Source organism: Gambusia affinis, linkage group LG19 (assembly GCF_019740435.1).
Source record: "Gambusia affinis linkage group LG19, SWU_Gaff_1.0, whole genome shotgun sequence".
In the NCBI taxonomy this organism is placed as follows: domain Eukaryota; kingdom Metazoa; phylum Chordata; class Actinopteri; order Cyprinodontiformes; family Poeciliidae; genus Gambusia; species Gambusia affinis.
This window is the reverse complement of record NC_057886.1, coordinates 235,450-262,317: the sequence shown is the minus strand read 5'-3', so window position 1 is coordinate 262,317 and position 26,868 is coordinate 235,450. Positions and strand designations below refer to the sequence as shown.

The following is a 26,868-nucleotide window of genomic DNA, read 5'->3' as shown; positions in this document are numbered from 1 at the left end:
TTCTCTAGATCTGGCTGAGACATTAGTCCTTTAATCCTGGAAATGTTCTGCAGGTGATAGAAGGCCGACTTTGTGACTGTCTTTATGTGACATGTAACTGTCTTTGACCTCTTTGATGAGAAGTTTCCAATTGAAACATAGAAATCCCTGTTCTTTATGTAAGATTCAAACCAGTTAAGCACTGGACCGGAGAGTCCGACCCAACTCTCCAGTCGATTCAGTAATATGTCATGGTCAACAGAGTCAAAAGCTGCACTGAGGTCCAACAGAACCAGCACTGTGGTACTCCCACAGTCTGTATTTATATGGATGTCATTGAACACTTTTACCAGGGCAGTTTCTGTGCTGTGGTGAGACCGGAAACCAGATTGGAAGGAGTCAAAGCGGTTGGTTATCGTTAGGAAGCTATTTAACTGTTTACACACAACTTTTTCAATAACTTTACTGATGAATGGGAGGTTGGAGATCAGCAATATGTTTTACCCAGAGTTTTCACGCTTCCTCTGTCACTGTCTTCCTCCTGAGGCGAGGGCTGTGGTGTCTGTGTGGGCAGAACCGGATGGAAGCTGTGGGAGGAGCTGCTGGACGAACAGAGCCGAGCCGGAACTTTACGATCAGATGATATTCCGACGCAGCACAGCATGGTGGCTCAGCTGGAGAAAGACAGGGAGGGAGGCGGAGGAAAGCCTGGGAGCAAGAAAGACAAGGATCAGGTAGGAGAGAATGGGGGAACATTTAACACCCACCCCATATCTGTCAGGAGGAAAAAATATCACATTCCTTCTGAGTCAGCTGCAGGCAGGCTGAAGAGGGACACACCTGGGGTAAAAAAAAAAAAACAAAACAAAAAAAAACGTTTCTGGGCTGAAAGGAAAATAGAGCGACTTAAGTTTACTCAATCAAGTTTTTTTCCTCACCCATATTGCAAAGTAGTTGGTAAGCTTGTTAAAGAAGTTCAATATATAAACATAACAAAGGGCATTGATCTGTAAAATGTTTTTGTTGTTGCTTTAGAGTCCCTGAAAGGACTTGATTAAAGTCTACCATTGTTCTAAAACACTGGAAACTGGGTGGCTACATGTTTTTGGTAGGAACATAGAACGTGGAAATGTTTGTAGAATCCACAAATACATTTCCCATTAATCTGTCAGCTCTTTAGAGTTGTTGGTGCATACACTAGTTTGTAATACTTTTTCAGGCTTTTTTGGTACACATGCCTGTTCTGGCCTGCAAAACCTTTTTCTTAACATGCTATGATGGTTATCTTTTATTATTGCTTCATAGCTTCACTTTGTTTAAATATGATTAAAAGTTTACTGTGATTGAAAACTGGTTCTACCAGTCTACTGCTGTATGCCTATGCAGTGGATTGCATTCAGGTAGTCAGTTCAGTTTTCAAAGAACTGAGTTTCTGTGAAAGTAAATTCGTGGAACTTCACAAAAGGTATCGATGACGCGGAAGATAAACCTTTCATAAGCACAATAATTAAACCAGTTTGTCCTGTCCAGTTCTTCAAAGTCACAAGACTATGTTTGTACAAGAGCTGACATGCATGCACAATGTGAGGATATGTTGGAACTCAATTCTTTTAATCTTATCCAGTTGAATCCTTTTTTTGCCTGGTATGAGAAACTAAAATTTGAAAATGGGGAAAATCCTTTAATATACATTTTTGGGGGTATCTTTGTTTTCATTTTCAACATGTCATGTTGAAATGAAACTTAATGCTCCTACAGGACATAAGAGGTAGATTTAATCCAACTCCCATTGACAGAAGAAGAAGTATGATTATGTCAAATTTGTTATAAAGTCAGAGAAGAAGTTACAACCTCATCTGTGCTAGATGTGTCACCATAAGCTCAGGAGTTTACACTGGATGCTTAAAGGTTTTCAATTCACCAACTCTCACACCAGAGAACACAAGCAGTAACACAGGAATATATGTATGTATTTTGTGATAATACATTCAATATAAAAACTTACTGTCATGTGATTTTGGTTTTTTTACATCGTTGTATATCAAACAAAGCTAAAACACAGCTCTATGCAAGGCTATTTTCATGTGAAGTGACATTTCAGAAAAAGGAATATATGATTGAACAAAAATGGTGTCTGAAGAATCATTATTTGGTTTGTGAAGTAAGACCCACTCAACAAAAATACTAAGATTGCATTCTAATTTTAGGAATAGAGTGAAAATAGTCTTGTTTAAACTTTGCAGAGATCAACTTCCACAGCACTGAGTACAGAGGTCATGTTATTAAAGTCAGAGACCATGCTGGAACAACCTGGCTCAGGATGCATAGTAATCCAAAATACAAGAAAAGAGACAGTAACTTTGAGTGTGAAAGCAGCCTCCTTCAGACATGACACATTGGTCACTGTCATTTGGAGCAGACCAACAATTTTAACTGTGTCACAAACTTGCCATTAATGAGCAACAAAAATCAAGACTGTCCTGATAAACCATCAGTGCCTGATGGTTTATCAGGCACTAGTGATTAAAAACGCAGTAGTGATTCCAGATACCAAATAACATTGGATTACAGATATATTAACAACTTTCTTGTCATTTTGATTTTCATAGACAATAAAAGAAAATTAAATAATAATAAAAAAGGACTAAACATTACTCATGAGCATCCATTATTGTTGTCTCTTCTTGGGATTGGTGCGTTTGATTTATGGACTGGTACCAGGGCTGAACCAAGCCACAATTTGAGGCGCTCTATTTCTGCTAATAATGTGGTTGGCTGCAATCAACATTGAGATGATTAAATATTCACACTAAACTTATTGCATCTCTGACAGTGCTGGCTATGTTATATCCTATATTCATGTATAATATAGAATACATTTATTGGCCAGCCGATATGTCTGCACTGATCTTCTTAACTTTGTGGGATCAGTGATTGGCTGAAACTTACATGTATCTGATGCTGATCTTCCATCCATCCATCTCGACTGGCCTGGGAACGCCTTGGGATTCCTCTGGAGGAGCTGGAAGAAGTGGCTGGGGAGAGGGAAGTCTGGGCCCCGGATAAGCAGAAGAAGAAGAAGATGGATGGATGGATGGATGGATGTCAAAACCACACAGCCACTTCGCTGTTGGCTTGTTTGCAAAAGATACTAATTCAATGATGAATTATGATCACAAAGGTTGAATTTATGGTTTAGGTTGATGACAGATGATGATTCTAGCCAAATGAGTAACGTTCAAAAGATGTCACTGAATCAATGTTGTTTTGTGATCAAATTCTAATGATTGAAATGCCAACGTATAATCCAGTGTTTTTCAACACTGGTACTGAAGGCACCCTGCCCTGCAAGTTATAGGCATTTCCCTAAGTCAGCACATGAGTTTAATTGCTGACTAAGGGTTTTACTGAATTGCACTCATTCAGGTCAGTTTGCCTTGAGGACCAGCGTTGGGAAAAACTGCTAATCACTTTTGAAAACAAGTATGCCGTTTGTTGCTCCCATCCCCAGTGCTAGGTAAGGAATTACATTAAAAAAAGAAAAAAAAGCTACAGAACTAGCACTAATATCCAAAACTGGTAACACTTTATTTGAGAGGGAGTGGATAGGACTGACATTACAGCGTCATAAACATGACATAACACCCGTTATGAACATGAAGGAGTTATGAATGTCTATGACTCTTGTCATGAAGTGTTATTCAGTAAATAATGACACTTTTAATGCAAAGTTGTTTTAAGAATTGCATTAAAAGGCCATTAAAACTGCCAACTTTGCCCTTTTTTTATATGACACTTTAATGCAAATTGGCACTTTTAACGGACTTTCAAATCTGAGTGCAGATTACCTGCCTCCATAACGAGTCAGCTCCGCTCTGTCACAGCGTCTTCCGCATATGGGCATACTTCCAGGGACAAAATTCCCCGGTTACATATAGATAAAATTAAATATGATCATAACCTTTTACAGTTTTTTTTTTTTGTTTGCTTTTGTTTTTTTCAATTTTCTAGGGCTAGCAGAGAAGGCCCTGCTTGCCCTCAGCTTATAACTGTTATTCATTAAATATGCACTTTATAAGGATCCTAAGCTCCTGTCTACACTTTGGTCTGACTCCAGTACCATTGAACAAAACAACTTCAGTTTACAGTGAGGATAATTGAGAAAACCAGCAATTGAAATGCATTCTTAACTGTAACATTGCACCAATTTGGACATCTTTTTGGTTTACTTCATTCTTTAAGATGGCTCTATTTTTTAAAATGTATCTCAGGGTTCTGTGTTATTATTCTATATTTAGAAACCCTTAGCTCAACAATAAAGACTAATTTGCTGTGTATAGAAATCTTTCTTTTACAATAATCATTGTCTTTATGTTCATAGAGCTGGATTCCCAAGATCATCAAGAAAAGAGTGTGCACAACTTTTATTGAAAACACTTTGAGGTAATTTTCTTAGTTTTTATTTTAATATTTTAATTTATGTTTTTCTATAGAGTTTTTGGTTTAGTGTTCTTAATGAGTGTCATTCATAGCAATCATGTCGGAACACTTCTGTAAAGAAAAGTGAAAAAAATACCTAAAAAATTTATTGAATCATTTAATTATTAGGTAAGCTGTAAAAGTTTATTTTTTAATGGTTTATATGATCTTCTCAACCAAATTTGTATTTCACATTATTTACTACGCTGGCTAATCAAAAAAGCACTTTTATTTAAAGCACTTTTATTCTCCTTGATTTCAAAGTCTCTATAGGTTTGGTAAAGAATTTCTAATTTGCTTGTAAATCCTATGATCCAAATTCACATGTGTTCTGACAGGTTAAAAAATTCTCCACCGATGAGTTCCAAAACTTGACATATATTTCCAAATTCTTATCATTTTCATCAGCAAATTGGCCTTTATCTTTTACAGTAGGTGTCACCTTATTTTTATATGTGTGCCTTACAAAATAACAATAAAAACATACAATAGACAAACCATTGGTGCTTGATGTATGGGATGAAATTTTGTATTCCTGGACCTCAGAGCATATTGCTTGGTATGTAATAAACATGAACTTGCTTCCTTCTTTTAAGTGCTTCCCTGATGTTACACACCTGAACTAAATTCATTTGTAATTAATAGGTTTCTGAAAGACAGGAAGGTATGCGGAAGAGTAAATGCTGTCATTTAAATCAGTGTACTGGAATTGAGAATCCAAGTGAGAATCTGTAACAATTGTTCACAGGCATCCTTGATCCAGTCTGACTGACTGTAATCTGTCTTGCAAAGATTAATGCAAAATCCTCAGACTGTACATGTTAAAATACTTTCAGCTCTAACTGCAGTGAAAGCTGGTTCTACAGATGGTTCACAGAGGAATGATGAACATAAATGTACAGACATTAGATGTTTACTTGAATAAATGTTCTGAGGCATTGCTTTATTTCTATTCCACATCACACTTCACATGACGTGGAATGACTGTTGGTACAACATTATATCACAATTTTTAAATATGAATTACATACGGTAATTTACTTTTTTTAAAAAACATCAGTTTTTTCTATTTATGCCAAAAATCTTTTCTTATTGTTTTATATTTTTCACATCACTGTCCATATACTTTGAGTATGTGGACAGTTCAACCATAAATAAACATGTTTAGATCATGCCTGATCTAAGGTTTATTATTAACTCTGTGCTCTTCATAATGGGAGGCTGTATCAGCCACAGAATAACAGATTTATATTTTCTCTGTGTGACAGTAACAATGGGCTCTGTCAGTGTGGTGGGATGCGAGAATTGCATGAGTCCGTGGCAACAGGAGACTCCTTCGGATCAGCAGTTGTTACCCAGTGGGACAGCCAGCAGCACTCGTCTGAATATCCCACAGATGCTTTTGGAGAGTTGGAGTTTGCTGGAGCTGGACGCAGACAAAGCCATGTGTGTAGCTTTGTCCCAGTATGCACACAAATATTCATACACACAGACTGGGTGGGCTAATGCCACTTTATCCAATCAGCACAGGCAGAGATTAAAGCTCTTCTTCTGCTCCTAGATTAATATTAAGTGACTCAATCTAGTGCATATTGTCAGATCTATCAAATAACGGCAGAGCGGCATTCATTTTCTATACACAATATACATTTCAAACTACCAATCCACTTATATGAAAAAATTATGTTTTTTATGTGCTGATAAAAGAGACAGAGAAAATTTCTAAAATTCTACCCAGATGTCTCTGCCATATGACTCACTATTTTAAACTTTCCACAATGTTGGGAAGCAAAAGTTGTTTCACTGATTATGTTTCTCAAGGTTTAATTCACATCTGTGAACTCTAGAGCAGCAAACTACTAGAAGTCCATCCATCCGTTATCATACACGCTTATCTCTAGTGTGGTTGCAAAGGGTGCTGGTGCCCATCTCCAGTGGTCAATGGGTGAGAGGTGGGGTCACCCTGGACAGGTCGCCAATCTATCACAGACTACTAGACCTCATTCTCAGAATTAGTCCTGGGTTGAAATTTGTTTCCCTAATTTTTTTTTTTTTTTTTTTTTTTTTTTTTTTTTTTTACATGAGAGATTTTCTTCATCTGACAGAGGATTAAACCTATTCTGTTTTTTTCAGTTTCTGCGGCTATCATGTGACACACCTCCACAGGTCATCTACACTCTGATGACAGAACATTGGGGCCTACCCTCCCCCAACCTCGTGGTATCAGTGGTGGGAGGTGAGGGACATGAGAAGATTAAGCCGTGGGTGAGAGATATCCTAAGAAAAGGGCTGGTTAGGGCTGCACAGAGTACAGGTAAGAAGGCATCACTCTGCATGGATTCAGCTTATGTTTAATATGGAAACTTTGATTAATAATACATTTATTTTTTATTCAAAATTATGCTGATTGGTCCGGGGAGGACCGGCAGTTATGTCACGCTTAATGCATTATTGTAGGACCAGACGAGTCAGCCTTAATGTTGGGATTTAATAGGTGTTGGATCTTTCAACAACGCTTTTTAAATTTGCATTTTGAACAAGAGTGTAAACAGTGATGGACATTAAGCAAACCAATGTCACGTTATACCTGCAGTATAAATTAGTTTGATCCAGGATATCAGTGGATTGTTTTTCTAGAGTGCAGGTCAACTGGATAACAGTGACAACTGAAACTAAAATTAATGAAATTACGTTAAATTCATCTTTAAGTCAAAAGTTAACGCATTTGGTATGCTGGGGGTGCAGGTGGTGGGAGTTAGATTATTTGGGGTAGGATAGGCTAACGCGTGGCTCACAGCTTTTTTCACGCTCCTGTGCGGGTTGTGGCAACTTCATTGGTCTGTCAACATTTTCATTTGAACTGCAGTTTGTGGAGTATTTTATTTTTGAAAAATAATAACATCCATCTCCTTTCTAGTTTCTTCCAGCAAAGACTCTTTACACACATCTGCAATTCAATCATCTCTATTGTAGTACTTCAGCTGAATCCCTAGCAGTAGCACAGCTAAGCCAAAATTTTCTAACACCTAATGACACAGGTTATGTTTGCTTGTTAGCAGTGAACACACACACACACACACACACACACACACACACACACACACACACACGCCCACACACACCCTAAACCTACCAGGTGGGGTTATTTATGCACGGGTCATGCAAACTGTTTTAAAGTACCAGGAAAACCTGGAGTGGTGTTTTAGTAATATGAGTATTCTTTCAATCAAGTGGAATACAGTCTTTCACAAAGCAATGGAAACTTTTCCAGGGGACATAATATTTTTCTGGGTGGTCCAAACAAAATATTTTTCAAAGTTGAAGGGGAAATGTCTCCTTCACACATAATTATTGAAATGCCCAAGATCAGCACAAATTGTAGCTATTGGAGTAAAATTAGCTTTTTAAGACTTATCAATCTGTTTAGTTTACAACAGTCCCAATCTGCACATCACTCTGTCCCCTTGGTGACATCAGTTGAAACAGAATAAGTGCAAAAACATTAAAATGTATTTGACATAATTTGCATTCATACAATGCTTTAGACAAATGACAAAATATACTAAACAAAAATATAAACTCTCCATGTAAAATATTGTTGCTACATTTTATTGTCCATCCATCCATCCATTTTCTATACACACCCAGAAGGCTGTTGCTATGTGACATTTAGAACAAGCTATCCAGCTGCTAGCATGTCCATCTCTGATTTAATCACATTTTGCTACAGAAATAAATATAAAATCCACACACCCCCCATACCTACTTGAACCTGGTTGCTAACTATTAACTCAATTTGTAGCAGGTCATAACAGCAATAGGATGTTCTAAAAAGTTATAATGTTTGCCATGAAGGGGTTTAACAATTGTGAGATTGTAGTAGTTCTTAAAACTGGCATTTTGTGTTTTACTTGGAGAAAACAGTTTCAATATTAACCATATTGAGCTATATTTGTTCTTGCTTGATTTTTTTCAGTGCAAAGAGTTGCAATGTTTAATTTTTGCCAACAAACCTAACTTCCAATCAGGGTGAATAACCTTAGGTACAATTGTATTTTTGCACATCCCTGACAAATCTAAACGAATCTAATCTCACCAAAACTTGTGTTTTCTTCCTTATGTTATCAGACAACATTGAGAAAAACATTGACATTTTTGAATGATTCGGCCCTCATGCCATAGGTTTATGCCTTTAACTGATTACATTGTTTGATATTTCCTACATGTTTGTACTCTAGCCATACTTCTTTGTAACTCACTGTATTTGTCCAGGGGCATGGATTTTGACAGGGGGGCTGAAAGAGGGTGTTTCCCGGTGCGTAGGAGAGGTTGTGAAAGACCATGGAGCTACAGCTTCAACTGTGTCCCAGAAAAAAGTCATTGCAATTGGAGTGACACCTTGGGGTCTGGTACACAACAGACAGCAGCTTGTCAACGCCCAGGTACTGGATCTATTGTGTTTTGTTCCACTCCAGAGTGTGACGTGTCTAATGTTATAAAACCCAGCATGAAAATAATTGCTTTGGTAACCACTGGATTCTTGTGTTGCTGGTCTGAAGGGAAGTTTCCCAGCTCGTTACTTTGTCCAGAACACAGCACATGATACACACTGTTTGGACAACAGCTGCCAAGCTTTCCTCTTGGTGGACAATGGGAGTATTGGCCAGCGGGGCGGAGAGACAATCTTTCAACTTAATCTGGAGGACTACATTTCCCATCAGCGCACAGGCATCTGGGGTGAGATGGACTTTTGTGTCTTTAATAAAGTTTTTCAAGGAAAGGAGGTTGACATACTTCATTTAATAAGTGTGATGAAATTCTGTGGAATTGACATTATGGTATAAAAACCATCAGCTAACCAAATGATCATGTAAGCAGCTAAGAAGCATGCATACTATTCGTACCTCATTGTTCTCATTTCTGATTCTTACGTTGTTAATTTAAATCACAGACACACTGCTTAGACATGCTAACATTGACTGTACAGGAATTTGACTGGTGCCTGGACTACCTGAAATGTAGATCTCCAATCAAATTGGAACTTAGTTTTGTGTTTTAATTATCTTCAGCACAATGACACTACATCTTCAAAGGTCAGGTGACCTTCAGGGCTACTTTGCTTTGAGCTTCCCTACCAGTATGTTAGCACATCATGCCTATGTTTTTCCTGTGTGAGACAGTAATTAGGAAATAAATCAGACATGAGACATCTTTCCAACTGCTGTTGCTGGATTCTGAGGTCTTCACAATCTATGAAAAGTGATTCAAGGAAGAGAAATGGACAATCCACCTGGTTGTTGCATGATGCATTATGCAACAAAGATCGGCTGTTTATGCCAATCTTTCTAATATGACTTATATGTCACCAAAATGTCATTGACCAAATACCCCTTCATAAAAATATTAGTACTTGACAGCAGTTTGATCTTTAGCAGATTATCATCTTTTGCCATCTTTGTTATGTATTTGAAGAGGGAAACATAAACAAGTTTTAGTTATTGACAATGTCTCCAACTTTTTCTGATTTTAACTAAAGAAAACATTCTTTCTAACAAATCAGTTTGATTCATAAAGTTTTTGCAACTAGGTCTATAGGACTTATTGTATCTGTTGCTGAGGGTTACACCCAAGATACAATGAAATGTCTTAAGGAGTCAGTTCCCTGGATAGTTAAGCTTCTTGCTGCATGAAAAAAAATATATTTTTTATTTCATGCAGCTTTATATTTATGTTTTCTTCACCCAACAACAGGTAGTGGCAGTATTGAAATTCCTGTCATTTGCATGCTTGTCTCAGGAGAAACAAGAATGCTGGAGGTGAGGAAACTCATTCATAAATTCAGCACTGCATTACATACTGCAAATGATTGTTTCTAAAGGTTTGTTTTTTCAAATATGTGACCTGGAACATTTTTGTCAAAAACCTAAGTTATCGGAACCTTCCATTGTCCTTTGAGTTCTACCCATCTAGATGGTCTTATGAAGTGTACAGTTTTAGAGCTAAGTAAAGGTATTTCATATTTTGCCACATATGGAATTGTAATTGAACTAAAGGGCGTGGTGATTTGTATCAGAAAAAACTGCCGGCATCCGTTCAAAGATGTGACATCCTTTATTGAACTACTACAAGCTACTACAAAAAACACCTGTTCTGCCACACTCTAGAAAGTTCCAACACATTAAAGCTCGATATGTTGTCATCAACCATGATTGACAGGCAGACCAGCCAATCACAATCCAGACAAGCCTACAAGGTGAAGTCCAGCGAACTTGTATTTTCCACAGTAACGGATTTTAAATAAATTGCGTAGACCTCAAATTTTGTGAGATTGAATGAAAGCAGAAAATAATTCCAGTTGCTAAAAATCAAAAGTATTTATTTTTGGTGATAAAACTAATGCTGGTTTTATTATATTTAATAACTAGAGATGCTCTGAACAGGGTTTTTGCTGCCGATCCCAATACCGATCACCCATGAAGGCCGTCCAGCGGGATCACCTGGACTGGCTGTTAATTTTTCGCTTTAGACATAAATATGTGATCAGGCAAAATTGAAAAATTACCTGGGAATAAATTCACCTAATTTAGACCTAGAACTTGCAAAAATACTTGCAGGCAAAATACAGCAGCTAGTCAGTCAAAAAAATAACAGAAAAATTATTTCTGTTATTTTCTCTCTCTCTCTCTCTCTCTCTCTCTATATATATATATATATATATATATATATATATATATATATATATATATATATATATATATATATATATATATATATATGTCAAATAAATCAGATCATACACTATTTCATGCAAATCGGTGCATCAAGACATGTTCTTTTACTTTTGATCTGGACTACTACACTTTGCAGCTATCAGCAACAGAGGAGGTCACCACAGACAAAAACTACACAAGAAAGTCTGTGCCCTATGGATGCTAGGAATAGAAAGTACATAAAGGACTGGGTATACAATGGCTGCAAACCCAGGGTACTGGAAATGGCATTAAAATTGATGGGAAGAAAATGTTGCATCTTATTCTACTTTCAGATGAATATTGTTTTCGTCCCACCTATCCATATTATGGGAAAACATAAAATATTCATTTCTAATTTACCTCTAAAATACACAAGCATTTACAAACACTATTAGGACCAATAAACCTGGACTAGACTAGTCAGAAAAAATAACAGTCTTTGAAAGAAGGATTCATTCTTTTAATTAACACTTAGAAGAATTGATTAAAATTCCCTAAGACAAAGTATTAGGGATTTTTAGATTTCCCAGAAATATTGTTAAATCTTCTCTCATTTTGTTACACTTGTCTCCTCAGCTAGATGCACTGTTAAAACACTAGTTGACAATAATCTAGCTCATCATAGGCCCCCACAAGAGAGCTTGGGTAAAGGGTAAGCTTTATTCTTCAAAGTATTATAATGTCTGCTGTCAAACATTGTTTAGGGGATTAGAACACTTTTACTGAAAATGTTTGACAATGCTAGTCCTCCATTCTAATCCTGGTTGCTCTTTGTCACACTCCTTAATTTGCAGTACCCTGTTGTAGTAATTTGATGTATGTTTTTTCATTAACTGGCTCAGAGAATAGACGCATCCCTCAAAAAAGCAACACCCTGGTTGGTTCTTGCTGGTTCTGGTAAGGCAGCAGATTTCATCACTGACTTATCAGCAATGGTCTTCAGCCCTACCCCTCCGGCAGCAAATGGGGAGGCTGACAAGAGTGTCAGTACAGAGTTCCATGACTGGGTTTGTGAGAAGGCCCGGAAACACTTCCCAGATGAGGACGAGTTGGAAAAATTGGTCAATACGGTAAGTTCCTAGAGATTCCATGTTGTGTTTTCTTAGAAAGCATGGGTGTTGTCACAAATGCAATTGTTAATTACAGGTGAGGCAAACAGGACAAGGCAGGATAAGAAACTATTACTCATATAGGAGTGAAAGAAATATGTTGTCACAAGTCCATAAAAAACTTGAACAAAGCCACTTAACTAATTTCTATTTGCTTTGGCATTTCTATTTATTTTTGTCATGAGGGACTGTTAGCCATTACCGTTTCTCCCAATTTCCTTTGTGTAGCTGAATTCAATTCTATTTATATAGCACCAATTCACAACAAATGTCTCAAGGCACTTTAACAAACAAAATTATTTCAATTTATGCTGGCTATCAAACAGTACAGGAAGCTCACTCAATTATTCAAAGTAATTTAAATGGGAAACACAGCAGACTGGATCGAGTCATTGACAACATTCACTCCTCCGGAACGTAACACGTGGCAGTAATGGAAAATTGCTTTCATTGTGTTAACTTTACATCAATCCTGCAAACTTCATCTGCCACGACTGTTTTTGGTTTGAGAAGACAGAGCAGAGACAGAATACACAAGATACACACAAGGTTACTACAGATATAGCAAAACCAGAACAGTCATAAGTCAATTTTCTGAGGTCAAGAGAATTAAATTTTTTCTTTACAAGTGCTGTTTCATATGGAGGACCAAACCTGACGTAACTTAAAATGAGTAACATATTTTGTGTTTTCCTTATATATATTCCACATGCCATCTTATCCATCCATCCATTTTCTAACACCCTTGTACCTAGTAGGGTCAGGAGGGTTGCTGGTGCCTATCTCCAGCTAAAGTTCTGGGCAAGAGGCGGGGTCACCCTAGACAGGTCACCAGTCTGTCACAGGGCAACACAAAGACATACAGGACAAACAACCATTCACACACACACTAACACCTAGGGAGAATTTAGAGAAAACAATTAACCTGTCTTTTTTTTTTTTGGACTGTGGGAGGAAGCCAGAGAACACGGAGAGAACCCATGCATGCACAGGTGGCAAACTCCATTCAGAAAGACCCTGGGCCGGGAATCGAACCCAGGACCTTCTTGCTGCAAGGCAACAGTGCTACTAACTGTGCCACTGTGCAGCCCTGCTCAGCTTATCACTGATTTTAATTTTTAGCATCAAAATGCTGGGTTCCAACCGACGGGCACGTTTTGGCAGGACCCTTTTAAATTTCTTCAGAAACTTTCTGTTATACAGATTGTTCTTGCACGTCAATGCTATAAACACATTAGCAACATTTTTGTTAGACTATATCGGTGCATTGACCACATGTGTAGTTGTGAACCCACTGTCAGACTCTGGGGCCTGAACCAATGCCCAGGATAGTCTGCTGTGACAGGTTAACAACATCTGAAAATAGATACAAGAATGAGTGGTACTTCTGACAAAACAAAAAAATGAACCCCTGTTACAACACCCTAGGTTAACGTTTCTCAACAGTGGCGGTACCACCCCTGTGGGGCATTCAGAGGACGGCAGGGGGCGCTAGTGGAAATTTTTACCAAAGGGGGACACTGAGATTTCTTTGGGGGCGTTTGCTTGAAGGTTAACTTTACACCTTAAATGCACAACAATAGACTAGTTTATATTTTGAGCAACTTGCTAAAACTGTATTGTGTAACATTAAAACATGCTTGGCTGCAACTGTATCAATGGTAGCTCTTATTCTCTTCAGTGTTTGTTAGCTTCTTGGCGTAGCTCCATTCTCCTGCTCCTTGTAGCTTCACCGCTTCAGTTTAGCGTTACACGGGCTGATGGCCTTGCTGTGATTTACTTGTCTGATTTTCAAACATTTTATGTTTTATTGAGAATTTTTGTACATATGTTTTGGCAGTGCTGTGACCACGTCAAAGCAGCAACTTATATTGAAAAGGGTTTTATTGTCCGTCTGTATGCTTCCCGCTTCCATGGAAGAACAACAGAATATTGCTCTTATAAACATGTGATTACTAAAATCACGATACTCTCCCTGTGCATCCCTCTGACAAAATTAACTAAGTTAAATAAAGATATCCATGGGTGATACCACAGAGAGCTTTCGTTTTATAGAGTTAACATTGGTGCTATAAATGATCTGGTATGAAACCATAGTACCACAGCAATTTTGAATTTTAATCATTAGAATACTGGATCTAAAAGATTTACGTCAGTCTGTTGTTCTCCATCGATAGGCGCTTCCCGACTGATTGTGAAACACTGGACCCTCTACACCCTCAGCAGGGTCCTGGAGGGTGCATGGGAGTTTGCCCAACTGGTCTACATGTGTTTTGTGGACGTGGAAAAGGTGTTCAACTGTGTCCCTCGGGGAGGCCTATGGAGGGTTCTCCGGGAGTATTGGGTACCATGCAGCCTTGACAGCCCTTTGACACGGGCTGTCAGGTCCCTGTATGACCGTTGTCAGAGTCTGGTCCTCAAGTTGGGCTCATTTCTGGTGAGAATTGGACTCTGCCAGGGCAGCTCTTTGTCAAAGATTCTGTTCATTACTTTCATGGACAGAATTTCTAGGTGCAGCCAAAGAAATTCTTTGCCTTACGGGGGACTGTTTTGGTCCCCCGTAAGTCAACCAAAACGGGGGAATCCGTTTTGGTTGCCTTAGGATTGCATCTCTGCTTTTTGCAGATAATGTGGTCCTGTTGGCTTCATCGGGTTGTGATCTGCAGCTCTCACTGGAGTGGTTCACAGCCGAGTGTGAGGCGGCCAGGATGGGGGTCAATGCATCCAAATCTGAGGCCATGGTCTTGAGCCGGAAAAGGCTGGAGTGCCTTGTCCGGGTCAGGGGTAGAAGGAAGAGAAGAGAAGGGAAGAGAGCGGGAGATCCCCAGGCAGATTGGCAGAGTGTCTGCAGTGAAGTGGGCGCTGTACGGGTCCATCATGGAGAAGAGAGAGCTTTCTCTGTAGGGTGTCTGGGCTCTTCCTTCAAGATACGGTGAGAAGCTCGGTCATCCGGGAGGGACTCAGAGTAGAGTTGCTGGTCCTTCACATTGAGAGGAGCCAGTTGAGGCTTTAGTCCAGGGGTGTCAAACTCCAGTCCTCAAGGGCCGCTATCCTGCAGTCTTTAGATGTGCCACAGGTAAAAAACACTGGAATGAAATGGCTTAATTACCTCCTTCTTGTGTAGCTAAGTTCTCCAGAGCCTTAATGACCTAATTATTTTATTCAGGTGTGGTGTAGCAGAGACGCATCTAAAAGTTGCAGGACTGCGGCCCTCGAGGACTGGAGTTTGACACCCCTGCTTTAGTCCAAGGCTTGTGTTAGTCCATGAGGCATCTGGTCAGGATGCCTCATGGACGCCTCCCTGGTGAGGTGTTCTGGGCACGTCCCACTGGGAGGAGGCCCCAGGGAAGACTATGTGTCCTGGCTGGCCTGGGAACGCCTTGGGATTTCCCCAGAAGAGCTGGAACAAGTGGCTGGGGGGAGGGAAGTCTGGGCTTCCTTTGTAAAACTGCTACCCCAGCGACCCGATTCCTGATAAGAAGAAGAAAATGGATGGATGGATGTATAGATGGATTTATGGTGTGCCGATTAGGTTACCTGAATGCATCAGGCATTAATAATAAAGCATTACATTGTTTCAAACAGTGATTGTTTGCCTTTGTTTGTCCAGGCTTTGAGTATTTATCAGAGGAGAGACCTCATTACTGTTTTTCATGGAGAGCAGGAGGGCTCTGATGACTTTGACACAATTCTCCTCAAAGCCCTGGTGAGAGGTAAGTGATGGGGAATTATTCAGGGGATTGTTTATCAATTACAACATCATACCTTATAAAAACACAATTTATTTGGAAATCTATTGTAATAAATTCTAATATATTATTTCCCCTTTAAATTTGTAATATATGTGGTAAATACATTGAATTATATATTGAAGATACATGTATTATAAAATATTATATATCCTTGTAATACATTGAGATATATAGCCTATAGCAAAATATAAAAATGAGTGCCACTTTATATATATTGCAGCATATTGAACATAAGTATATAATGTCAATGTGATATATCCTGAAATGTGAATGTTCATACATTTTGTATTTATGAACATTCACTATAATTTATTACAATTTAAATGGGAAAATGTATTGGTAAGATATATAATAAGTATAAAACATACATGTTTGACATATTCCATATTTATCAAACAATATAATTTTAGAAACATAATTTATATATGCAAAGACGTATGAACTACTGCTGCCCCAGCACACCACAGCATATGGGATGGCACTGGCAACCACAGAGTCATAAGTCCGAGAGATGTTGAATGACCTCAGCCACCTCAGAAAGTAGAAGCGAGTTTGGCCCTTCCTGTACACAGCATCAGAGTTCTTGACCCAGTCCAGTTTTTTATCAGTGTGGACACCCAGATATTTATAGTTTTCCACAATGTCCACACTTACCCCCTGCATGATAACAGTGGTCACCAGTGTCCTGATCCTCCTCCTCAGATCCACCACCAATTCCTTGGTCTTTGTCACATTGAGCTGCAGGTGGTTCAGCTCACACCACGTGATAAAGTTTTCCACAGCAGCCCTGTACTCAGTCTCATCACCCTCTCTGGTACAACCAACCACCACAGCTGAGTCATCTGAGAACTTCTGGAGATGACAGTGCAATAGCTGAAGTCAGATGTATAGAGCGTGAAGAGGATGGAAGAGAGGACAGTCCCTTTTGGGGATCCTGTGTTGCTGACAACATTATCTTACACACAGTGTCGCAGTCACACAAACTGTGGTCTGCTAGTTAGATGGTCCTCAATCCAGGACACTAGGGAGGATCCACCTGCATCGCCGTCAGCTTCTCACCCCAACAAGATTAAATGGACTCCAGAGTGTGAAGCTGCGTTTGCAGATCTGAAGAACTGTTTGTGTAATGAACCTGTGTTGCAGTGTCCAGATTTTTCACGCCCATTTACTGTGCAAACTGACACTTCAGGAGTGGGGTTAGGAGCTGTGTTGTTGCAAGGTGATGGAGGCGACCAGAGACCTGTGCAATACATAAGTCGACAGCTCTTCCCCAGAGAAATTAGGTACTCTACAATAGAGAAAGAAGCTTTGGCAGTAAAATGGGCTCTTGACACTTTAAAGTATTATGTGCTAGGTGGTGAATATGTGCTTGAGACAGACCATCAAGCTTTACAGTGGATGAACAGAATGAGAGAGACCAATGCAAGAATCACCAGATGGTACCTATCATTGCAACCGTACAGTTTCAAGATTCAGTATAAAGCTGGAAAAAAGAATGTTGTAGCGGATTTTCTTTCTCGTTCCTATGAACACTGAGTGACTTAAGGGGGGGGGGAATGTGACAAAGTGGATCAGTGTATATTCACCACTTGTCCCTTATTATTATTTTGATATATTTATTTTTGCAATGGGTTATAATGCTTAAATTTAAACATTAGTTTGCAACCTTGCCTCATTTACTATCCCGGGTTTGTTTGTGTTAGCATTATGTTGCAGTTTCCATCTATTGATTATGTTTAGTTTAAAGCTACCACTTTTGAATTATTGGTTGAACTTGTTTATTTTATTTCAAAGTATATTCTTGGTATTTGTGTTTCTTTTTACTTACCATTCTCCCTTGTAGCTTTGCAGCAGGTCAGGAGTATGGGAGTGGCCGGCCCAGTGTCTCCTGTTAAATGGCTGAATGATGTCACTGATTACCTCACTGGGATCTACCAAATAGAGGGTTTTCTAGTATTGCTTTGTTTGTTTTTCTTTAAAGTAACTTTTGAGTTATCTTGTTTTAAATCAAATCAAATCAAATCAAACTTTATTTGTATAGCACATTTCAGCAGCAAGGCATTTCAAAGTGCTTTACATCAAATCAAACACAAAAACACAATGCAACATAGAATCAACTTTAAAAACACAACATCAAGTCAGATTCCGTCAATAAATTTACAATTGATTACGTTTCAAATACAACTCTAAACAAGTGGGTTTTTAGTTGAGTTTTAAATGAAGTCAGTATTTCAGCTGTTTTACAGTTTTCTGGAAGTTTGTTCCAGATTTTTGGTGCATAGATGCTAAATGCTGCTTCTCCTCGTTTGGTTCTGGTTCTGGGGATGCAGAGCAGAACCAGAACCAGAAGACCTGAGAGGTCTGGAAGGTTGATACAACAGTAGTAAATCTTTAATGTATTGTGGCGCTAAACCATTCAGTGATTTATAAACTAACAACAGTATTTTAAAATCTATTCTTTGAGCTACAGGGAGCCAGTGGAGGGACTTTAAAACTGGTGTTATGTGCTCTATCTTCCTGGTTTTAGTGAGAACACGAGCAGCAGCATTCTAGATCAGCTGCAGCTGTTTGATTGATTTGTTGGACAGACCTGTGAAGACACCGTTACAATAATCAATACGACTGAAGATAAACGCATGGATGAGTTTCTCTAGATCTGGCTGAGACATTAGTCCTTTAATCCTGTAAATGTTCTTCAGGTGATAGAAGGCATACTTTGTAACTGTCTTTATGTGGCTCTGAAGGTTCAGGTCAGAGTCCATCACCACTCCCAGGTTTCAGGCTGATCGCTGATTTTTAGTTGTAATAACTGAAGCTGTGCACTGACTCTAGATCGTTCCTCTTTAGGTCCAAAAATAATAACTTCAGTTTTGTTTTTGTTCAGCTGGAGGAAGTTTTTGGCACATCCACACATTTATCTGTTCTAAGCATCTGTTCAGTGATTGGATGGGTTCTGAGTCACCTGGTGACATCGTAATGTAGAGCTGTGTGTCATCTGCATAGTTATGGTAGCTAATATTATTTCCTGTTATAACCTGAGCTAGTGGAAGCATATAGATATTGAATAAGAGGGTCCTAGGATTGAACTTTGGGGTACCCCACAACTGGTTTGAATCTTACATAAAGAACAGGGATTTCTTTGTTTCAATTGGAAACTTCTCATCAACGAGGTCAAAGGTCACGTGCAGCAGAGACACATCTAAAAGTTGCAGGGCAGTGGCCCTGGAGGACTGGAGTTTGACACCCCTGAAAATGACTATGCAAAACTAAGGCAATATATTTTTATAATTTCTGTCACTCTGATATTGTTGTCTACTGTGTTTGTGTTAAGCTAGTAAACGTTTGACCAGTATGGCCAGTGAGTACACAGAGGAGCTAAAACTGGCTGTGGCCTGGAACCGAGTAGACATCGCAAAAGCTGAGCTCTTCAATGGAGACATACAGTGGAAGGTATTTTTTGTTTCTACTCTGTTGGAACACCAGAGTTTTAGTTTGGTTCTAGTTTCAAACGCCTTGCTCAGGGGTTCTCAAATGTTATGTTCAAACATCTAAATGTCTGGTAAGGTAAAGATAAGAATCTTATCTGATGAAGACAGAAAACAACAATAAGTGTGTTAAGAGACTAATGTTTTCATTTCAGGTTGTACGTATTAAGATGTGTTATTGCAAGGAAATTTCTAGCTAGGTGGTCTGTGAGTGTTTGCTAGCTGGGTTAAGTGGTCCTCTGCCAGAAAAAGTTAGAAAAACACTAATTACTTGACTTTTTTTTTTTTTCACTTTCAGTATGAGGACCTTGAGGACTCCATGACAGATGCTTTGATCAATAATAAGCCCCAGTTTGTGCGTCTCTTCTGTGATAATGGTCTCAACATCCTGAATTATTTGACAAATAATCGCTTGGAGAGCTTGTATCGCTCACTGTCGGATAGCTTGCTGGCATACATTCTACTCCAGAGGCGTCTGAGTGAAAGACAGAGCCTGGCTGGATCTCAGCTGTCTGTGGATGGAGCTGCACCAGGTGCTGTGGAGACTTTCCATATGGAAGTAAACACAGGTGCTTCAGCAAAGGATCTTAGTTTGTTTGAGGTGAGTTCAACACTTGAGCAGCAAGCAGATGTTTGATTGAACAACTGAGGGAAAGTAGGAGTAAGGTAAACAAGGAACTCAAAAATATTCAATATCCAATTACTAGTTTTGTAAAGCTCTGACCTGCTCATACTGATCATAGCCAATTCCTATTCCCCGTTAAGAAATATAATGTAACAGTGGGTTTTTTTTACTTTCTGCATTAACTTAAATTTGTTTGTCCTAAAATGTAACTGTTATGCTTCAATAAAAGCTTGAAATTCTCTCTCATATCTACATAATTGAAAATTTGAAAGTACAACAAGATTCTCCAAGGTACATTTTCTGTCAGAAACAAAAAGTCACATGATTAACTAATATTTCCCAAAGCGACTCAATTCCAAAGCAACTCAATGCTACATGGAGTGTTGTTGGATCCAGAATGCATGCAGACTCAGAGGCAGGAGATAAAATGAAGATAATTTAATGAATAAATCAACTTGACGTTTGGGGGTCTGAAGATAATGGCTCTACAGAAAATTGGTGACCTCTGTGCACTCTGCGTTTCAGTATCTCCTTCTGCATAAATTATTTCCTATTTTGTTATGTTTGAATTCACCGAGGTTCTGTGAGCGGCTCGTTCCTTTACAAATGTTTGTATAAGCAGTCATTGTGCCTACTTACTGGATTTTATACACCAGTTGACATGGAAAACCTGAATTCATCAAATTCAAGCAATAGCCCACATTTGTAGCAATAAAGTGATTTTTTTTTTCTATGATTGCTCTGTGACTCTTTACAACCATAATCAATTTAACATATTTTATTTCTTTCAGTATGCTTTGCATGTTATGCTAAGGACCATTTATATAATCACATTATGTGTAGAAAAACAAATAAGGGAGGCAAACTTATAATACATGTCAAAGTAAAGTTTGTAACTGTATTTCAGGTGTCCCGCCTGCTGCAGGATCTCTTAGGTGATGTCTGTGAGCCTTTCTACTATGGAACTCTGGGTCTTGATCCTAGGATGGGCACTAGAAGATCACTGAAGGTCAGTGAGTACAAAACTATTTACATAGGAACCTGTTAACAGGTCGTTGATGTGGCAAAAGCCTTCTGCTTGACTCATTATCTAAAATGATTGTTTTATCTAAAAAATAAATAAATAATCTGACATTGTGAAAATATTTGTCTGCTTCTCATCCTCAAATGGATTCATATAACAACATGTGCCAAAGTATTCAGATCAAAATCTCAGCTTTAAATGTTATGCTGGAAAATGATTAATCAGTACTGTGACATTGTCCTGCAATTGTAAAAATGAAAAGTAACCAGCACTAATGTAGTCTGACCCTGACAATATCATTAGTTTTTTGGACCTTCTTATGACTGAATTGGTCTCAGGACTGTGGATATTACCCACCACATTGGAGACATTTTCCCCTTCTCTCATACTGTCATCATCATACACAGAAACAGGTGGCTTGGATGTGTATCCAAACCATCTGGATAACACCCAGAGCCTGAGATATAGCTACTATCTCTAGGTACCACTAAATACATCAGTTTTCAGTGTTTTCTGTGACATTGTTTTTCACGGTTTACCTTTGTTTTTTTTCTCAGTTTTTGCAGGTATAGAAGCAGATTTCTAAGGTTTTTCACCCTGGGGTACTTTCTTGTATTGTCTATCAGTTTTTCTCTCCTCTTACAACTTTTTGAACTTTCAAAAACTTCAAAGTGGGCTTTCAATAAAAAGTTGAAAGAAGCTTTCAATCAGCCCAATTTTGCACAACTGCACTGTGGCACACTTGCTGTACATATATTTACATATACCTATCTGCATTTTTTGAATCTCTGTAAGGACTGCTCTTAAGTTGCATTTTATATTTTACAGCACTTTTATAATTTTACAATTTATAGCACTTTATATTTTTTATTTTACTTTATCTACAACTAGTTGTTACTGTGTCTTGTCTTTATGCTGCAACTGCGAAGTAATTTCCCTGCTGGGATGAATAAAGTACTTCTATTCTATTCTATTCTACACAATAGAAAAATTTAAGTTCTGTGAATAGTTCTGCAATATGTGTTGCTCACAGGACAAGACCTGGAAAAAAATATTACAAGTGTAGTTGGCTGGATCAGTAATGAGTTTGATATAAAAATGTCATGAGAGATATCTATTGTATATTAAACAATCTCATAGCTAAAACCAACATGTAAAATCATATTGTCTGTGGAACAGAAAAAGAGATAAGAAAGAAACTAACTGTTTGCTCTGATTTGTCTTTTCCAAACTTCAGCAAGCCAACAAAATCCTGCAGGGCGAATGTGTATATCGCAACCAGTGCTGCCTCTCACCCTGGGCAGCTCTCTTCATTTGGGCTGTTTTACAGAACCGCACTGAAATGGCTATATACTTCTGGGAAATGGTGAGAACATGTTACTTTAAAATCTTTAGTCCAAGGCTTGTGTGTGTGAACTTATTTAGCTTTAACTTGACCATTTGAAGATGATCGTTCTTTCAGAACCAGTAGCATTCATGTGCAAGTCCTAATACTACCTTTTTCTAAATTGCCTTTAATTCAGCTTCATTTCATTGCATCTTAATTGACTTGTTGTGTCTCCGTATCAGGCAGGGGAGTCTGTGCTAAGTGCTCTTGGTGCCTGTAAGATTCTGAGGGAGCTTTCCAAGCTGGAGAATGACTCAGAGAGCAAGCTGGCCATGAAACAATTGGCACAGAGGTTTGAGAAGCTGGCAAATGGTGAGTTTGCACAGAGAAAATATTTATCATCATTGAAGGATGAAGGCCTAGGAATTCTAACTGAATGAATCTTTACCTTTACCTTTACATATAGAGTTTAAACATCTTAGTAACAGGCCTGGGTTAGAAGGTTAACCCTAACTAGGCCATGTTTTAAAATGAATATGGAAAAGTTAATTTATTCCTTTGCTTTTCCCCTAAATGCAAGAATCTCAGGCATTGCTTGTGGAGAATTTCAGTGACTGTCTGCTGATCCACTGTCTGGTAGTAGTCAGTCACCATTTTTCTTCATAAATGTGTGGACCACAACATATACCCAAGAATTTTATTGCTGGGCTGTGGTAGCACAGGGGGTGGCGTGCTTAGTCCTCCATGCGGACGTCGTGGTTTCGACCCCCGGTCCCGGCGACCCCTGCTGTATGTCCTCCCCTCTCTCCTCGCCCTCCTTCCTGTCCGCCTACTGTCACAAAACAATACAAACCACTAGCACTGCAAAAACTCTTTGGAGAAAAAAGAAAAGTATCAGTCTGATAAAACTTTACAACCCGGAGAGAATAAGCAGGGATGGATGGATGGACAGATGAATGAAATGTTAAAATTTTCTGAGAAAGTCAATTCAGTTTTTATCAGCTGTAAGCCAGATATTTGCTTTATGAACCAAGTAATGGAACAGAATTTTCCTTTTGAAGATATTCTTACCTATTGACCTTGTTAAGAATGAGATATTTCTACCTATAAGCTGAATCACCTACAAAGTTAAAAAATAAATAAATAAATAAATAAAAAATTGAAACGTACATATATAAGCCGCTAATATCTCTGCCACTCACGGTTTTTTACAATAAATCTGCTACTAAGGTTCGGTGTTGGAGACACAGAACCATGGATTTGTTCACGCCGAGCTTACATGCAGTGGGTTTATTTCCTCAACTTAAAAGCTGCATCATATGAACTTCTTTGTGTGGTTTCCATGATAAGGGGATCTGAGTTTGAAGAAATTTCTCTGGTGTACTTGCTGCTAGCATGTGCTTGTTTTAAATGAAAATTAGCACTTGATCAATTGATTTCTAGTGATTCGCTTCCTGCAAAAGAGCTCCATGTTGGCTGAAGAAAAATCCATAGAAAAGCCACACTGGGCTATAATCCGCATGGGGGAAAGAGTAGAGTCTTATAGTCCAAAAAATATGGTAAATCGAATTCTACATCTAATTTAAAATACTCTACTGATCAGGCTATACGTAGAGTAAACCGAGTCTAAAGTTAACCAAATTGAGGCCTACTAAAAACAAACATAATCTAATATTTCAACATTAGCTAAAACTAACATTAAAAACTAGCATAATTAAACTGATATTTCCTACATCCTGCACCTGTTCATTACTTTTGTGAATGTTGACTATGACACTAGCTTACCTTCCATGTGAAAGGATAATATGTTACCTTTGTCAACTAAGTTGTCTTTTTATTGAGCATTAAAGTCATTAATACAAGTCAGTAATATTAGGATTAATGTAAAGCATAATTTTACCAATTTCTCATGTCTTAATTTGTCCTATATGGTCTGATCAGGGGACAGTGTAAATGAAAATTGCTTATGATCAACAATGAGGGACTTTGTTGTCTCTTCTTTAACCTAACAAAGCTAAGAACAATGGATGTGCTTAACACTAAATTCAAATTGGTAGATTTGATCTTAGTTTTAAACCAGCCAGCTTATCTCCCAAAACTTTCATGTTCTGTTTGTCCTGTATTTTCAGATGTATTTGGTGAGTGTTACCAAAGCAGTGAGAGCCTCTCCTTCACACTCCTTAAAAGGAAGTCTCCTGTGTGGGGCGGAGCTACATGTCTGGCGATGGCCACGGCAGCCGATGCCCGACTGTTCTTCAGTCATGATGGCGTTCAGGTAGAAAAATACATAGTTCCAAAAATCTGGCCTGTCAGTGACTGAATCCCATGTTTTCTCAATTTGAAGATGATTCCCACTGTCCTTCTCTTGTGTTCCAAAGCCTAAGAAAGCATTTGCTCTATACATAAAATTATCATCTTTTGGAGGATAAAAGCAGATATATCACCTGCTTTCTTCATTGCCTTCATTGGGTCACACTTCAGTGGGAAGATCGCTTGGTTAACTTGCAGTGGTCAAAACTCTGAGCTCTGAAATCAAAGCTGCCTGAAGTCTCCTGTTCATACTAGGGTGTGGCTGTAATTTACCCTCCCCAGTTCAGCTTGGCAACGTAAAACAGAACGTACAGGCAAGTGGATCCTCCTGCTGTTGGGCTGGAAGAAGAAAAAAAAAAAAAGTAGCAGGGCTTCCAGCAAGCAGCAGCAACGTTATATCAGAGCTGGCTGACTCCACCCCGACCAGAGAGCCACTTCCAGCCCAACAGCAGGAGGATCCACTTGCCAGTATGTTCCGTTTTACGTTGCCAACCTGAACTGGGGAGGGTAAATTACAGGCACACCCCAGTATCAAACTGGAAACTTCAGGCAGCTTTGATTTCAGAGTTTAGAATTTTGACCACAAGTGACCTTCCCACTGAAGTGCGACCAAATGAAGGCATGAAGAAAGCAGGTGAGAGTCTACCTTTATGCTCACACCACAGAGGTAATTAGGTGCCAGGTGTCGTCAGTCCTGGGGCAGGCTTCATCCTGCTACACATGAATGGGTGAATGACTTAATATAGTGTTTTGGGTCCTCTGGTCTAGAGAAAGCACTATAAAAGTAAAAGCCATTTACCATTAGTACTCATTGCAACAGAGCTGTATTTTAGACAGAATACATTCTTGTCACACAGTGTAATTGTGATCACTTACCTTCTGTTAAAGTGAACAAAACAGTGAAAACCAATCATAACTTAAGAAGAAGGTAAAATACTCCTAACACCTGTTACTGAAATAGTTGCTACAAAAGAGATTTAAATTTTTTGAGCTTGACAAGTTTGATAATAAACTCAGAAAGCTGGTATCATTTTCAGAACTTTGTCTACATTTGGAAGTCTTGAATGGCAAAGTAATCCCCCATATAACTGTACATAAATTACATATAGCTAGTTGTATATCCTTGCATTGCAATAAAGTATAACTCCAACATCTCAGTTCCAACCGGCATCCTCACATACTATAATAAGCAGTCTATGTGTGTTTATGGTGGCCGTCTAAACAAAATCTTGAAGAGAAGAAGATAAGAAAAAAAATTACTTTTACTTGAATAATGAAATTTTTGGCCTACTTCACATTTGTCAGGCTTCTCTGTGTTCTTGGACTGATTATGGCTATAGATACAGACTGAATATCATCAGTCTTCTGTCTTTGATAACATCGTAACCTTTTGTTTCTCTGATATAGTCTCTGTTGTCTGAGATATGGTGGGGTGACATGGAGAGGTCTACCAAGGTCTGGAAGCTGATTCTCTCTTTCCTCCTGCCTCCGCTCATCTACACCAATCTGATCAGCTTCAGGTTAGTCTTCCCTTATTGCTCTGTAAAACTGTGAGCTTAATATCAGGGTTTGTGCTTGTATTAATATTATTTGATTTGAAATTAATAAATTCTTTCTGACTCTTTTTTTTTTTTTTTTTTTACTGTGAGAGAACAACACTTCATTGATAGAGTTTAGTTTGTCCTTGCTGAGGCTTTTTTCTTTACATTGTACTGAAACAAAAAGAAGTAATGCATCAAATAGCTTTTCTCAAGCAGAATGTAACTTTAGTTTTCCTCCATAAGTAATTGATTTGGAAATGAAAATTCATTGTTTGTATCCTCAAAATTTGTGATGATGTATTTAGAACCAAAGTTATTCTAATATTTTCATAACCAATGATGCATCTTTTTAGTTCAGCTGAATTTACTCCAAGGCTCTTTCACATATTACAGACTCTTAACAAAGGTCATATGTACACAGTTGTCAGAGAAGAATAAATTAAGTCAAATGAAAATTGTTGTCATTAGAGTCCAGTTCAGTCCAA

At 38.5% G+C, this 26,868-nt stretch overlaps 1 protein-coding gene across 1 annotated transcript in view; it reads left to right on the top strand.

Moving 5' to 3' along the window:
- Nucleotides 1–535: 535 nt before the first annotated feature.
- trpm4a (transient receptor potential cation channel, subfamily M, member 4a) overlaps nucleotides 536–26,868 on the top strand; it is a 52,501-nt gene continuing 26,168 nt past the window's right edge. The window contains exons 1-16 of the mRNA XM_044099943.1: nucleotides 536–713; nucleotides 4,361–4,422; nucleotides 5,727–5,904; nucleotides 6,592–6,772; nucleotides 8,731–8,900; nucleotides 9,018–9,195; nucleotides 10,210–10,274; nucleotides 12,053–12,280; nucleotides 15,930–16,032; nucleotides 19,403–19,521; nucleotides 19,855–20,157; nucleotides 21,089–21,190; nucleotides 22,443–22,571; nucleotides 22,775–22,904; nucleotides 24,662–24,807; nucleotides 26,250–26,362. Coding sequence (XP_043955878.1) covers nucleotides 642–713; nucleotides 4,361–4,422; nucleotides 5,727–5,904; nucleotides 6,592–6,772; nucleotides 8,731–8,900; nucleotides 9,018–9,195; nucleotides 10,210–10,274; nucleotides 12,053–12,280; nucleotides 15,930–16,032; nucleotides 19,403–19,521; nucleotides 19,855–20,157; nucleotides 21,089–21,190; nucleotides 22,443–22,571; nucleotides 22,775–22,904; nucleotides 24,662–24,807; nucleotides 26,250–26,362 — 2,279 coding nt within the window. The 5' untranslated portion in view covers nucleotides 536–641. The remainder of the gene's footprint in view (nucleotides 714–4,360; nucleotides 4,423–5,726; nucleotides 5,905–6,591; nucleotides 6,773–8,730; nucleotides 8,901–9,017; nucleotides 9,196–10,209; nucleotides 10,275–12,052; nucleotides 12,281–15,929; nucleotides 16,033–19,402; nucleotides 19,522–19,854; nucleotides 20,158–21,088; nucleotides 21,191–22,442; nucleotides 22,572–22,774; nucleotides 22,905–24,661; nucleotides 24,808–26,249; nucleotides 26,363–26,868) is intronic.